We start from the raw sequence: 14,237 nt of genomic DNA, 5'->3' as shown, positions 1-14,237 counted from the left end.
TTCAGAAACCCACTGCCTCCCACAGGACGGTGACTTACCGGATGAGGTTCAGCACGCACAGGTCCGACTCCTTCTCTATGCCGTAGCTCGACAGGATGCCATCCACCTTGTTGACGGCTTGCTCTTCATTCATCAGGTATCGGTGATACAGCTTTTTCCAAGGAATGAACTAGATAGTTTAAGAAATCCAAAACGACATGTAGGCAATGGCTATTAGAGACCAGGCTACATATATAGACAGCTGTTTAGAAAACAACTACAGCTCACAACTCAAAAGCTGGACAAAAGGGCAGAAACATCACACAGATTCTAGTCAAAAACAAGAAGGTGGGTCTCAGTTTCTTGGTTCCAACAACAACTTGTTACAGAATCTGGGGAGAGCTAGAGCTTCAGCTTTCCTGTCTGAAACAGTCTGGTGCCTGTCGAGACACTGATGACTCAGAGTTTATAGTAAACAAAACAAACTGTAAGTCTAAAATTTTAGGAGAGACAAAGAAGACGATTACATAAGGATAAAAGGGTCAGTTCACCAAGGAGCTATAACAATTATAAACACACATGTACCAAATATCAACGTCCTAAATCTAGGAAGCACATACGGGCAGAACTGAAGAGAGAACCAGACAACAGGAGACTCTGACGCTCCACTTTCAAGAACAGATAGCACAAACAACACTAGACCAACTGAACCCAACTGACATATAAAGAACACTCTACCCTACCACAGCATACAATCTTCTCAAGTACACACAGAACGCTGTCCAGGATAGATCATGTATGTAGCCACGAAGTCAGTCTTAATCCATTTTAAAAGACTGAAATGATAGAAAGTATGTTTTTCAATCACTACAGAATGAAACTGGAAATTAGCAGCAGAAAGAAAACTGGAAAACCCACAAATATGAGAAAATTAAACAACACATTTTTAAAGCAACCAATGGGTCCAAAGGGAAATCACAAAGAAATTAGAAAACACCTTAAGACAAATAAAAACAGAGATACCAAAATGCATGGGATGAAATGCAAGCAATGCTAAGAGTTAAGTTTATAGCTATAAAAATTACATTAAAAAAGATCACAAATCAACAACCTAAATTTACACTTAAAGGAACTAGAAAAAGAACAAACTAAATCCAAAACTAGCAGAAGGAAGGAAATAAAAGAGACTATAGAGGAGAAATAAATGAAATAAAGAATAGAAAAATAGGGGGGGAAAATCAATAAAATAAGAGTTTTTTTTTTTTAAAGATCAACAAAATCGACAACAATTAGATACATTATGGAAAAAAGGGAAGATTTAAATAACCAAAATCAGAAATGAAAGAGCAATGTTACAACTGATGTCACTGAAATAAGAAGGGCTATAAGAATACTTCAAATAGTTGCAGGTCAACCAACCAGACACTCTAGAAGAAATGAATAAATCCCTAGGAACACACAACCTACCAAGACCAAATCATGGAGAAACAAAATCTGAACAGATCAATAATGAGCCCGCCAGGCTCCTTCATCCATGAGATTTTCCAGGCAAGACTGGGTTGCCACTTCCTGGTCCAGGGGAATCTTCCCGACCCAGGGATCAAACCTGGGTCAACCGCATTGCAGACGGGCTCTGTACCACCTGAGCCACCAGGGAAGCCCACTGAGTAAGGAGACTGGGTCAGTAATCAAGTCTCCCCAAAAGGAATCATTCAGGACTAGACTACTTCCCTGAAAGATTCTACTGAACATTTAAAGAAGTAGTATCAATCCCCCTCGAATTCCTCAAAATAACCAAAGAGGAGGGAGCACTCCAGACTTATTCTGAGGCCAGCATAACGTTATACCAAAGGCAGACAAAGATACCACAAGAAATAAAAAGAAAATGAGAGCTGTGACAAGGTCACTGAAAGTAACACCATCACATCATTGCTGGTGATGATAAAAAGGGCATTGTTCTAACATTTCAAGATGTAAGAATAAGCTGTGATATCTTCCCAAAATCTTCTCAAGCAGAACGGCAGGAACCCTCACTTATCCCCAATTCCCACCAGAGACCTTAATCAAATGCCCAGAAATACTGACCCAAAATAAAGTACACAACTAAAAACAGAAAGATATTTGTCTGAAGGTAGGAGACAAGACCATCAAGCAAAATATGGAGCAAGAGCAATGAGAAATTTCCTCCAAAATCCTTTGGGCTTGGAAGAGAAACGTACTAACTCTCAACATATCCATCTTGCCCTCCATCTCCAAGGTTTTCAACTTCTCACTCGGTAAAGAATCTGCCTCCAATGTGGGAGACTTGGGTTCGATCCCTAGGTTGGGAAAATCCCTGGAGGAGGGCATGGCAACCCACTGTAGTATCCTTGCCTAGAGAATCCCATGGACAGAGGAGCCTGGTGGGTTACATCCATGGGGTCACAAAGAGTTGGACAAAACTGAGTGACTAAACACACACACTTGAAGAATGGGTTAAACTCTGCTGCTAAGTCACTTCAGTCCTGTCCGACTCTGTGTGACCCCACAGACAGCAGCCCACCAGGCTCCACCGTCCCTGGGATTCTCCAGGCATGAACACCTGGGTTCACGGTGTTCACGGGTGTTCAGTGGGTTGCCATTGCCTTCTCTGGGTTAAACTCTACCTCTGGCTTATTCCCAATGGCTGGTCTAAGGGACACACCAGCTAAGCAGAACATTCTCCTAGCCCTCCCGGAGACCTGAACCTGGGAAGTGTAATGACACAGCAAACGGAAGCACAGGCTGTGGGCTAACGGAACCAGGAAATCCTCTCTGAGAGCGCGGGTTGCCCCTGTGTTGTTCTCAGAAGGTACTCCTGTGACTACACGCAACACTCATTTAGCAATCACCTCCTATTAATACGTGTAAACTACTGTGAGACACAGTGGAGCACACAGTGGAGAATGCAGACAGGACAACCAGCCCTCCAGCAGTGCTCTAATGTTAAATGAAGGAGGAAGGCTCTCTAAGATCATAGCAGAACATCATAGGCTTGAACAGAGGTATAAATCACTATAATAGCGTAAGGAAGAGAGAGAGGGTGCCTTCCGTGGGATGGAACAGAGAAGAGGAGTTACTTGGAGTGCAGCCTGGAAGAGGTGAGAGGTCAGCAGAGATATGAGGGGCTCTTGGGACTGGTCGGCTGTGGGGTGCAGATTAGATCAACGTAAGGGAAGTACCACACAGCCCCCAGCTGAGAGGCAGCACGTCGTGTGCTGTGGACAGAATACCGGGGTGGACTGGAGAGCAGTCAGCAGGAAGCCTGGAGTAACTAATAAGGTGGGACACACACGGAAAGTCTCAGGTGCCTCCAGGGGCTGGGATTTGATTCTGGAGGACCACGGACACTAACATTTCTGAAGAAACGCCATCGTCAGGAGGACGCGTTAAGCGAGGCGAATCCGTGAAGATTTAGAGCAAACATCAGAGAACGAAGAGCGCGTTCCATACCAGCGGATCGCTGATGACCTCCCTCCAGAGGCGGCACACCAAGCTCAGGTTCCAGTAGAGGTCTTCCACGGGCAGGAAAGCAAAGATGTGCCTCAGGACCTCGCTGGGCAGGCTGCAGATGTGGCTCGGGGGCTCCTGGCAGGGCAAGGTCCCAAGGAGCCCATAGTGAGGGTCAGGAACAGGGTCTGGACCAATGTCCTCCACCTCCTGGCTGGGTTCTCCAGGCTGCACGCTGAGCTGCCCCACCCCGACCTCTGCTTCCGGACTGGCTTCCCTGGGCCGTGCGCAGGATGGGGACGAGTGATGCCATGGGGTCTTCTTAGACACCCCATCCCACGGACTGGTCCCTGGGGCTGGATTCCTCTCGTCCTCTAAGGACCGAGACCGCTTCCTTGCAGGCAAAGCGGAGCCTGGCGAGTGCAGCCTGGTGTCTCCGTCTCCCCCTGGAGGCAGGGCACAGGGGCTCCCTGCCGCGAAGATCATTTCATCCTCTGAGTCCTTAGGGCTGTCCTGGCCCACAGAATTGCTTTTGGCCATGTCATTGGTGCACTGCTGCTGGCCAGCGAGGAAGAAGTCACGGCTGTATCTCAGGCATCCTCGCCCTAGACAGAGAACCCACAAAGAACGCACGAGAAATGAGGAAGGAGTGATGACCCTTCGCTGACCCAAATGAGACAAACTAGTTTTCAATTATCTATTTTACTATGGGAAAGGGACGAGGATATATTTATTGGTCTACTGATTACATATATAGCTTAATACAAAAAATATTTATATCAGGCTCTATCATACGGTCAGACTATTGCAACAGGACTGTAAGATCACTGCAACAGCATTTACAAATACTGAGATACTCAAAGGCCACACACACTGTAGATTCTGAAATGCAAGGTATTTGGGGGAAAGACATACCCCTGGTCCCTCTTTTGGTTCTGGGTCTAGGATAGAGACCGCGGTTCGGGTCTCTGCTTGTCCATCTTTGACCAAAGGACTGGGACGCAGCCAAGTGACTCTGAGCGAGATGTTGGCACTCAATGGCTGTAAGATGCTTCCGCTTAAACCGTCTCACTGTTTTGTACCAAAGGGCAGAAGAAACGGGACTCTTGTTAGTTATCACAAATTCTACAAGCTAGTCAGCAAATTAAACGTAATTTTTAGGAATACGGTGACTGTGGACCACCTGAGCCAGCCCTTTCCATCTTCTCTACTTTCCCATCAATTTTCAGTCTCTCATAGTTTCTTAGCATCTCCTCCTCAGGATTTTAGAATCCTAAAATAACCTTCTTTTTTGCCTATCATGCTTTCTAGAAGCCCTGATCATGAAACGCTCATTTGAAAAGCTGCCACTATTGCCCACACGGAGATCTGCCATCTTTTGCTGACTTCACCCAGGCCCTTTATATTCCCGTATTAACCATAAATATTTTAAGAGCTAGCTGTAGCTTTTTAAAAGTAAACATAGACATTGTCCCCTGAATATACCAGCTTCCCCAAATGGCAGGGGCAGAAGGCACTAGGGGACAGTCCCTGCAGGCTCCCCAAGGGGTAGCTCAGCCCTGCACGCCCCCGCCCGCCCCCAGGCGCACCCTGACACCCCGAGCGCCCCAACGTTCAGCACTGGTGTGACAGGATGGCAGCAAGGCCCCCGAGAGGGAAAGAATTAAGACCACTCTTCAGCATCTTCATGGGATGAAGTTTCATATTCCCCCTCAGCAACACAACAGCAACTGAGCCCAGAGTTCTGTCTTGAGAGCACTGACGTATTTACGTTTGTATCAGGCATTTTCTGCCAGGTAATTATTTTCCATATTTAGCCGATGCTCTTCCTGTTTCTGCATATTATCACATTTAAGATCTAACCCCTCCGATGTCATTAAATACAACAGTTACACTACTGTAAAACAGAATAGCTACATTTTTAAAAAACGGTAAGAGAGGAGAACACATGCAAGAGAATTAAAGTGGCCCTTTACAGATGGCCCATGAAACGACTTCCTGCCAGCACCATACTGCCACAGGTCCTAAAAACATTCTACAGTAAACTGTAACATCTCATGTCAGAATTTCACTCAACATTTCCCGTAACCCTGAAAACATCTAAAACCAAGACACTAATATGGGTATCCGGTATAATTTATAACCCACCCCCCCACCCTTAGCCCGTAGCTTCTTCAGAAACAATGCTTCAAAATTTCAATTCATCTTTTGAAGGTTTAACAGAAGTTTTTAAAAAACTTCATGGATATTTCAAGACTTATAGAAAATTATTTCTCCACACAAAAATAGCTCTACAAGGCCCTCTGAAAGTATGCTAGAGAGACCTTTTAACTACCAGAATTCAGAGTTAAAATGCCGCCAGAGGACCCCAGTCCCTTAGCTTCTTGAAGGCTCAGGGGTGCTATAATGATTAAATGAGAAAACACACCCCAAAAGACTTGTCAAACTATAAAACTCAACACAAATTTACCTACCTGCTTATTTTCTGGAACAAAGCTTAGATGTGATTGCATAAAACATTGAAATAACTTTCAAATTATAAAGACAGTACCTAATGGCAAGACATGAAGTATGTCAGCAGTCCAGTTATAGCCTGTTCTGTATTACTGAAAACACCTTTCACAAAGCCAAGTCATATATTTTAATCTCTTATTATGATCAGAACATATCCCTTCCACTGTAATGGTTTTATAAATTTCATTATTTCATTGTGGTACATATTCCTCTACACTAAAAACCAAGTCTTATACTCACAGAGGGAAGAAAAAAAAAGTTGTTTTTCTATAACAAAAAAATAAAAGATAAATTTAAAAATTTTCTATATTGAAAAAAAATAAGCTTAAAGTCTGATTATTCTCTTTTAAAAAGTAAGACATGAAAGTTTGCCTCTCCCGCTCAGAATCTTTCATGTCACTAAGCTAATCAGCCACAGACCAACACTAACGTGACCCGTGGCTGCATGCATCTGAGGCTACGGGACTCAGAGGTCCCTGTCCACAGGGTAGACTCTGAGCGACCTGAGCTTGCTAGGATTTTGGTGTCGTGGAGGGTTCTGGAAGGACTCCCCTGCGGGTACCTTGGGACGACTACACTGACGAACCCTGGCCCCTCGTTCAGGTGCTCCAAAACCACCCGGTTCAACTACAGGAGCAGCTGCAGAATTCCAGCCAATAAACCCACCAACCCTGTAGATCCCAGTTATGTGACTCATGTCGGCTTTCTCCTCCAACATGCCCAACTGTTTCAGAGCTGGCAAACCCAATGTCCAGAATTAGAACTGGAGACAGCTGAGGAAAGCTACCGATAGTCGGAGAATGTCTTATTTAAAGAAGGTGAAGGTCTATAGGTAAGCTGGCCTGGAGAGAAAGTTTTCATAGATAAAATCACAAAAATTACCAATGTCAAACCCTCAAATTCACATGACCCAGGGCCTTGGTGCTGGCACAGACCTGCGAGAGTATTCTGCTTCCAGCCTTTGGGTACAGCCCAGAGCGTTCCTGCATGAAGCCATCGCTGGCACAGAGGTGCCCAGGCGGGGTTATCTGGCCTCTGGGCACCAGCAAGGCAGTCTGCCCTCTCCATCCGGAATGGTCCCCACGGCCCTGACTACACACCCGGGAGGCAGAGGCGGCACTTTCACCACTTACTTCCTCCTCTGACTTCAGCAAGAGATCAGAAACCAAGACTGCTTTTCCTGCCTCTCGGGTCTCTGTGCTTCACTGTGTGGGAGCCGCGGCCCCTGCCACCAGCTCGGGAGTTAGCAAGGCGTCTGAGGCCGTGTGATGCGCTCCGATCTGGAGCGGGGAAGCCTCCTCTACGCGATCACTCACAGTCGAGTCACAACGAAGACCCTGAGGAGCTGACATGCGGAGTTTACACCACAGTCACACGGTTCCAACCAGACAGACAGAAGCACCTAGTGACACGCACAGGGAGGCTGACACAGCCTATCAGCTCAGAATTACACGTGGACCATGCCACGATGAGCCTCTTAAAAGATGCTATGTTCTAACAGCCTCAATGTTCTTGTGAAAGTGTTTAAAATTACTATAGTAAAATTCTAACCAGCTTCTAGCCTTGTTAATATATTTTAAAATCAGCAGCTTAAACCTAACTTTACCAGAATAAGGATGTTCAAATGCTACCCCTTCCTCCCCTGAGTCCCCAGACCTCGTGAGGTCCCCTCCTCCAAACAGCAGGTGTTCTCTGCATGGCTCTCCAAGGGCACTTATTAGAAGATGCTCGTGATTCTTCAGGAAGCAGCTAAAGTGCACTGTGATGAAAGTGTACCATTAAGAGGGATGGAGGGACATGACACTTGCTGGTGGGCTTTCCAAACTATGCGAGGCCCCAGAAGGGTCCAGCAGAATTGTCTCCAGGCGCCAGCGGGCACCTGTGCCTCTAGAGCCGACCACAGTGTCATATCCCTTATGTCACAACAGAAAAACACTGGGAAGGCAGGAAAACCATCTGTCAAACACGATTTTGCCCATCCCATGCTGCTTTTCCTGTGACGGCTCTCTTACAGCGAGAGGCCCCACAGATCCTCCATCGCTAGGCCCCCGTTGCTCGAGTCGCCCCCCACCCCACTCTGCTTGGCAGACCGCTGGCACTGCAAGTGTGGGTCCCAGTCCTTGTGTCTGACTCCCAAGTGGTGAGCACCTGGAGCCCTCTGCCAATCACTGTACTCTTCACCTTGCTGACTGGCATCACCCCACCGCCCGCCCCCCCAGGTCAAGCGCACAGCCGAAGGCTGGATTCTCCTCAGCCCCCCGGCGAGACCATTACTATACTGATCATCACTACAGCTGCACAAGACACCCCAGCCCTGGGAAGGCAGGGACACGTCCCCTCAACTTCTTCCTCAAAGCACTCATCACTACACTCCGCAAATCACAGCTACTCCAGTGCTGACTGAATGAGAAGTTCGTGCTAGGACGCCTCAATTCTGCTGGAATCCGCCTGGCTTCATTTTCTCATCCTCCCATAAGCCAAGTCACCCAAAGCGGAACAGGGTGCTCCTGGTTTCCTGGTGAAGACAGCCCGTCCCCTCCCTCCTCAGCACACGGCTGGTCCACATCTCCCCGTAGTGCCGGGAGCTGGGGCCCCAGGGAACACGCGGAGGAGTGTGCACCTCTCCCAAGCCCGGCCCGTAAAGCCTCTCCTGTCCCTTCCTCCGGGGTCTAGTCCTGTCCAGGGAACAGGAAGGTGACCCCAGGGAAACCTGGAGGCCACGCATTCAAAGAGCAAGACCCTCCAACAGCCTGGGTCCTTTGCTTTAAAGAGCACCAGGACTTCCCTGCTGGCTCAGTTGGTAAACAATCTGCCTACAATGTAGAAGACCTGAGCTCGGTCCCTGGGTCAGGAAGATTCCCTGGAGAAGGAAATGGCAACTCACTCCAGTACTCTTGCCTGGGAAATCCCACGGACAGAGGAGCCTGGTGGACTACAGACTATGGGGTCGCAAAGAGTCAGACGTGACTTAGTGAGTAAACCACCAGAGTACGTACACACACTCAGACACACACACACACCCCGCCCCCTACAGTCACCTGAAACTGCTATAAGAGAGAGAAACGAGCTGGAGTCCTGAGGTCACTGTGTGTTTGGATCTGTTTGTTACTGAGGTCATGCCCACCCTAACCATTCCAGGGTCACCTGAAATTGACACCAACTCACTTTTTTGCATTCCTAACCTTCATTAATCAGAATTCATACCAAACAGGCCTCCAAGATGTGCAGGTTACTGACCTAAATGGACACACTGAAGATAATAAGTGTCTACAACTCCTGGAGAGAAAGATTATTAAATAAAAATGTGAAAAAGGAAAATCAAGGTAACTCTGGCACAGGGGCCTGACAAGAGCGACCTCCTAACACGAGGTGCACTGGGAGGTTTTACCAATCAAGAGAAACCCAACCTCATCCCATTCGCTCCCACAAGCTTCTTGCCCTTCTCAGAGAGGCTCCGTGCAGGTCAAGCAGACACCCTCTTGTTTCTGGTGAGACAGCGGAGGTGCGCTGCGGCAGGCCCGTTGTTACCAAGAGTTGGGTACTTCACAGGTCAAATGTGCCCTGGGAGATCTAAGACCCCAATCTCAGCAGCGTGGATAGTGGTGGTCCCCAACCTCAGTGAGACAGAAAGTATTCATTCAACCCAGGCAAGGCTGTGCAGCAGTGCAGTGATTACCTGTACAACTATGTACTTAACACGAGCTGTTCACATACAGACTGGTATTATTACTATAATATATTTTATTAACATGTTCCCTGTTAGCTCAGTTGGTAAAGAATCCACCTACAATGCAGGAGACCCCAGTTCATTTCTGGGTCAGGAAGATCCACTGGAGAGGGATGAGCTACCCACTCCAGAATTCTTGGGCTTCCCTTGTGGCTCAGGGGTAAAGAATACACCTGCAATGTGGGAGACCTGGGTTCAATCCTTGGGTTGGGAAGATCCCCTGGAGAAGGGAAAGGCTACCCACTCCAGTATTCTGGCCTGGAGAATCCCACGGACTGTACAGTCCACGGGGTCGCAAAGAGTTGGACACGACTGAGTGACTTTCACTTTCAAACCACTGTTTAGGTGTGTATCAGCATGTCTTCTACCCCTAGAGGAAAGCTTTACAGTCGGGTGGGAGGGAGGGGAAAGGCACCCAACACCCACTGCTCCATAAATATTAATGAAATGAACGAATGGAATGAACAAGTGTACCGACTACGGCAGTGCTCTCTGGAGAAGCTGAGGTTGCCTTCTTCGGTTTTGATATCCTACACTATCTCAGTGTGCCAATGAGCTTCACAGCTTTTGAAGTTCTTTCACAAATTCTCATCTGACTTCTGCCCAACCCTGTGACTGCGCCACGATGAAACTGGGGCTCAGGGAAAACTTGCCTGAAATCACAACAGTTGTAGGTGATACAGCTTAGGCCTTCTGACTCCTCAAGTCCAGAGTTCTCTCTATGGAAGGTAATATTCTCAGGGTTTCCCTGGTGGTCCAGTGGTTAATACTCTATGCTCGCTTCCACTACAGAGGATGCAGGTTTGATCCCTGGGCAGGGAACTAAGATCCCCCATGCTGTGTGGCCAAAAAAAAAAAACAAAGATAATATTCTCCCTTCCAAATCCACCAGAAAGATTCAAAGCAGCTTCTAAAAACCTCAGGTTTAAATTCTCTGTCCCTTTTTTAGAAACCACTGTGGAACATCATAACCAAAGCTCCAACTTCCAGTACTTAGAAAACCTAAGTGTAAGGAGAGTGGAAGTGTTAATCCTTCAGTTGTCTCTGACTCATTGCAACCCCAAGGACTGGAGTCCACCAGGCTCTTCTGTCCATGGAATTCTTCAAGCAAAAATACTGGAGTGTGTAGCCATGCCCTCTTCCAGGGGATCCTCCTGACCCAGGGATCAAACCTGGGTCTCCTGCATTACAGGCAGATTCTTGACTGTCTGAGCCACCAGGGATGCCCATCAGGAAAGTGTGAACATGACATCACTAAATACTATACACTCAAAATGGAAAAAGCTCTAAATATTTTTGAATTCACTGGAAGTGTGAGCTGTGCGAGAAGCAAATGTGCTAGCTCCTCCAAGGACTTGCTCTCAATGTAGGGCCAAGTCCCTGTGTCCTACAAGCCCAAAGGCCTGCTCTCCCAGGCCCTAGTTAGGCTCTCTGATGCCTACGAACACCTGCTCGTCTCGTGGAGCAGCAGCCACTTGCTCCAGCAAGCGAGGATGGAGACAGCTTTTTTCCCATGTGTGTTTCAGGAATGGAGAAAGGAAGGAAAAACAAGAAATGATCATGATGTACGGACTAGACTGTATTTCTAAAGATTTGAAAGGCTTTTTCTACTGCCAATTCATCCTGCAACCATGTGTAAGTACTTATGATGCCCCAGATTCATGAAAAACATTTCGAGGGCTTCCTCTCTTGGCATCTCTGGGGTCACATGCTACTTGAGACACTGCAGATTTAAAAATGAATGATTTCACCTGTCCACAAGTTACCACACACACAAGTTACTATACATAAGGCATGACAGGTGCTCAGTTCAGTTCAGTTGCTCAGTCGTGTCCGACTCTTTGCGACCCCATGAATCGCAGCACGCCAGGCCTCCCTGTCCATCACCATCTCCTGGAGTTGACTCAGACTCACGTCCATCAAGTCTGTGATGCCATCCAGCCAGGTGCTACACAAACACATTTATGAAACGCTATGGGAGTAAAGACAAGTGACCAGTTAGGAAAGATGAAAAAGGCTTTATGAAGAGATCAGCCTCACAAGATGAGCAGGATCCAGGAACGCAAAAGAAACACATGGCAGTGGAGTGGTGGGAAGTCGGGTTTCATCACACGGAGAGGCTCACAAGGATGAAAAGGGAATTTGGAAACAGAGTACAAAGGCCCTCAAGTATAATGCTAATGAACTTGGACTTTATCTTAGAGGGATTCAGAGAATTATCTCACTTTTCTAAGCAGGGTTAATGCCTGGTCAAATTTACATCTTAGAATGGGAACTCTGGAGGCAGGCAGAGGATGAGTAAACACACAGACTATCAGGGAAACAAGGCAGAAAGTCACGTTACTAACAGAGGCAAGAGTTGGTCAAGGACTGAGGGCAGCAGTGGCAAAAACAGGGAGAAGGGGAAAGTGAAGACCAACACTGGATGAGAGAGATCAGAAGAGAAAAAAAACAGGTAACTGACATTGCTAGCTAGATCTCAGTGATAACAGCATTAACCACGTTGAGGAGTAAAGAAGAAATCATGTTTGCATTTTAATCACTTCTTCCAGGTGTCAAGGGAGGACGAAAGTTCTCAGTTTTGAAAACGCTTGCTTGTTTCATTTTCAAATTATCTGTCGAGTGACAGGTTAAGCTCCAGGAGGTACTTTGAAATAGGAAACTAGCCCTCAAAACATCTGTAAGTGACAGCTGGAGACAGAAGATTTGAGGTGCTTTGGTGAGATGCTCTAAGAGCAGACGATTCCACAGATCGATGAAGACAGAACTCACAATCTTTAAATAAAATCAGCTTAGGAAGGACAGGGGGGACAATAAGCAGAGAGAGAGGATGACAACAAATCTGAAATTAGAGCTCTATGAACAAGAGTCTAGTGTTCGCACACTCAGAGGCCACAAAACTTGTCAACCCATCAGGACACCCTCTGATGACAATTGCAGAATGCAACGGAACCACGAAAAAGAAAAGAGGAAAAGGAAAGAGGTTAGCTAAGTAGCAATGATGCCAAGGCAAGCCACGGGAGAAATGAATTACTAAAGGGCACACCACAAATTCCACACACTTGCACAAAAGGGACAAGCAAAAATGGGGAAACCAGTAAGACCCCAGAACATCTCCTTCCGCAAGCATATTGTCAAGATCTGTCCCCTGCACAGCAAGCTTTTGCTCTAGACAATCCAAGGCACTGTGAATAGATCCACACACACTGTCCTCTAGCTGCTGAAAGGGGGATTCAGGCCAAAATCAGTTCCTAAAGAAGACAAAAGGGGGGCTTCTCTGGTGGTCCCGTGGCTGAGACACCACACTCCCAGTGCAGAGGCCAGGTTCGATCCCTGGTCAGGGCACTAGATCCTGCATGCCACAACAAAGACCTGGTGCAGCCAAATTGATAAATAAAATACTCTTTAAAAAAAAAAAAAAAAAGAATACAAGAGAATTGCCTGTGAAACACCAGTTAAACAACCAATCATCTTAATTTAAAATATTCTGTCCTATACTGCAAATATGTGTTTTGTTTTTAAAAGCAAGGAAACTGGAGGCTTAACCCAAGAAAAGGTGGAAAGTGAAAGTGAAGTGAAAGTTGCTCAGCCATGTCCGGCTCTTTGCGACCCCATGGACTATACAGTCCATGGAATTCTCCAGGCCAGAATATTAGACCATGGAATTCTCCAGGCCAGAATACTGGAGTAGGTAGCCTTTCCCTTCTTCAGGGAGTCAACTGGTAATAAGGATGGGGGGGGGCGGGTGGGCAGGGGAAGGATAGCAGCAAAAAAGTGGGTGGAGCTACCAGATATCGCAATTTCAAGCACTTGCACCAATACCAATGGCTGCAGTAAGAACCACCCCAGGCATTTCGTAAAACTTAGTGAACCTTAAAGAACTTTCATGCCTTCCTTTTTTTTTCTTGAAGTGGTGAGACAGAAGGGAACAATAACTTTGGTAAACCTGATACCGGACCTGATTCTGTCTCCAAGGACTATTCTTACTACTCAGTTAATCAAATTCAATCCGCTCATGAGCAAAACGAGCTTGCTTTCATGTCAGAGATCTTTTTTCATTTTATCTTCCTTATTTGAGCAGATTACCAGGCACGAGCAGGCCCTCACTGGCGGCTACCATCCTTCCTTCCAGTGATCTTTATCCTCCCATGGGAAAATCCCTAACTTCTTCAGGCCTCAATTTCCTCACCTGAGTGGGTTGCCATGAGGCCTTACAGGCTTGTTTGCGGGTGAGGTAACTAACGTAAAGTATTTTGTACACCACAGTGCGATACAAGATGCAAAGTATAACGATTTCCAGGCCTGAAAAGCAGAGCTGCTCCCATTTTCCCTCGGAAGGGACAGAAAACACCGCGAGGGTTAAACGACGAGCACCTCGGAAGATCAGGTAGAGAAGTCAACAGCGACCCTCACGTCCGCCACCACCCCGCACAGCTTGCTCAGAACTCAAGACTCTACACCAGCTCCAGGACCCCCCACATTACCCCAGTTTCCCTAATATTCAGGTTAGGGGGAGGGCAATTGCAAATGCAAGAGGCAAAAGGATGCC

At 46.9% G+C, this 14,237-nt stretch overlaps 1 protein-coding gene across 5 annotated transcripts in view; it reads right to left on the bottom strand.

Annotated features, from left to right (window-relative positions):
- The window catches only part of FBH1 (F-box DNA helicase 1), a 46,126-nt gene that overhangs the window by 22,804 nt on the left and 9,085 nt on the right, over positions 1-14,237 (bottom strand). For all 5 annotated transcript variants that reach the window (XM_069547150.1, XM_069547147.1, XM_069547148.1 and 2 more), the window contains exons 2-4: positions 4,363-4,518; positions 3,451-4,052; positions 39-169 (exon numbers count right to left, since the gene is read on the bottom strand). In XM_069547150.1, coding sequence (XP_069403251.1) covers positions 39-169; positions 3,451-3,987 — 668 coding nt within the window. In that variant the 5' untranslated portion in view covers positions 3,988-4,052; positions 4,363-4,518. The remainder of the gene's footprint in view (positions 1-38; positions 170-3,450; positions 4,053-4,362; positions 4,519-14,237) is intronic.

This window comes from Ovis canadensis, chromosome 13 (genome assembly GCF_042477335.2).
Source record: "Ovis canadensis isolate MfBH-ARS-UI-01 breed Bighorn chromosome 13, ARS-UI_OviCan_v2, whole genome shotgun sequence".
Lineage (NCBI taxonomy): Eukaryota > Metazoa > Chordata > Mammalia > Artiodactyla > Bovidae > Ovis > Ovis canadensis.
This window is presented reverse-complemented; position numbering and strand designations above follow the sequence as displayed.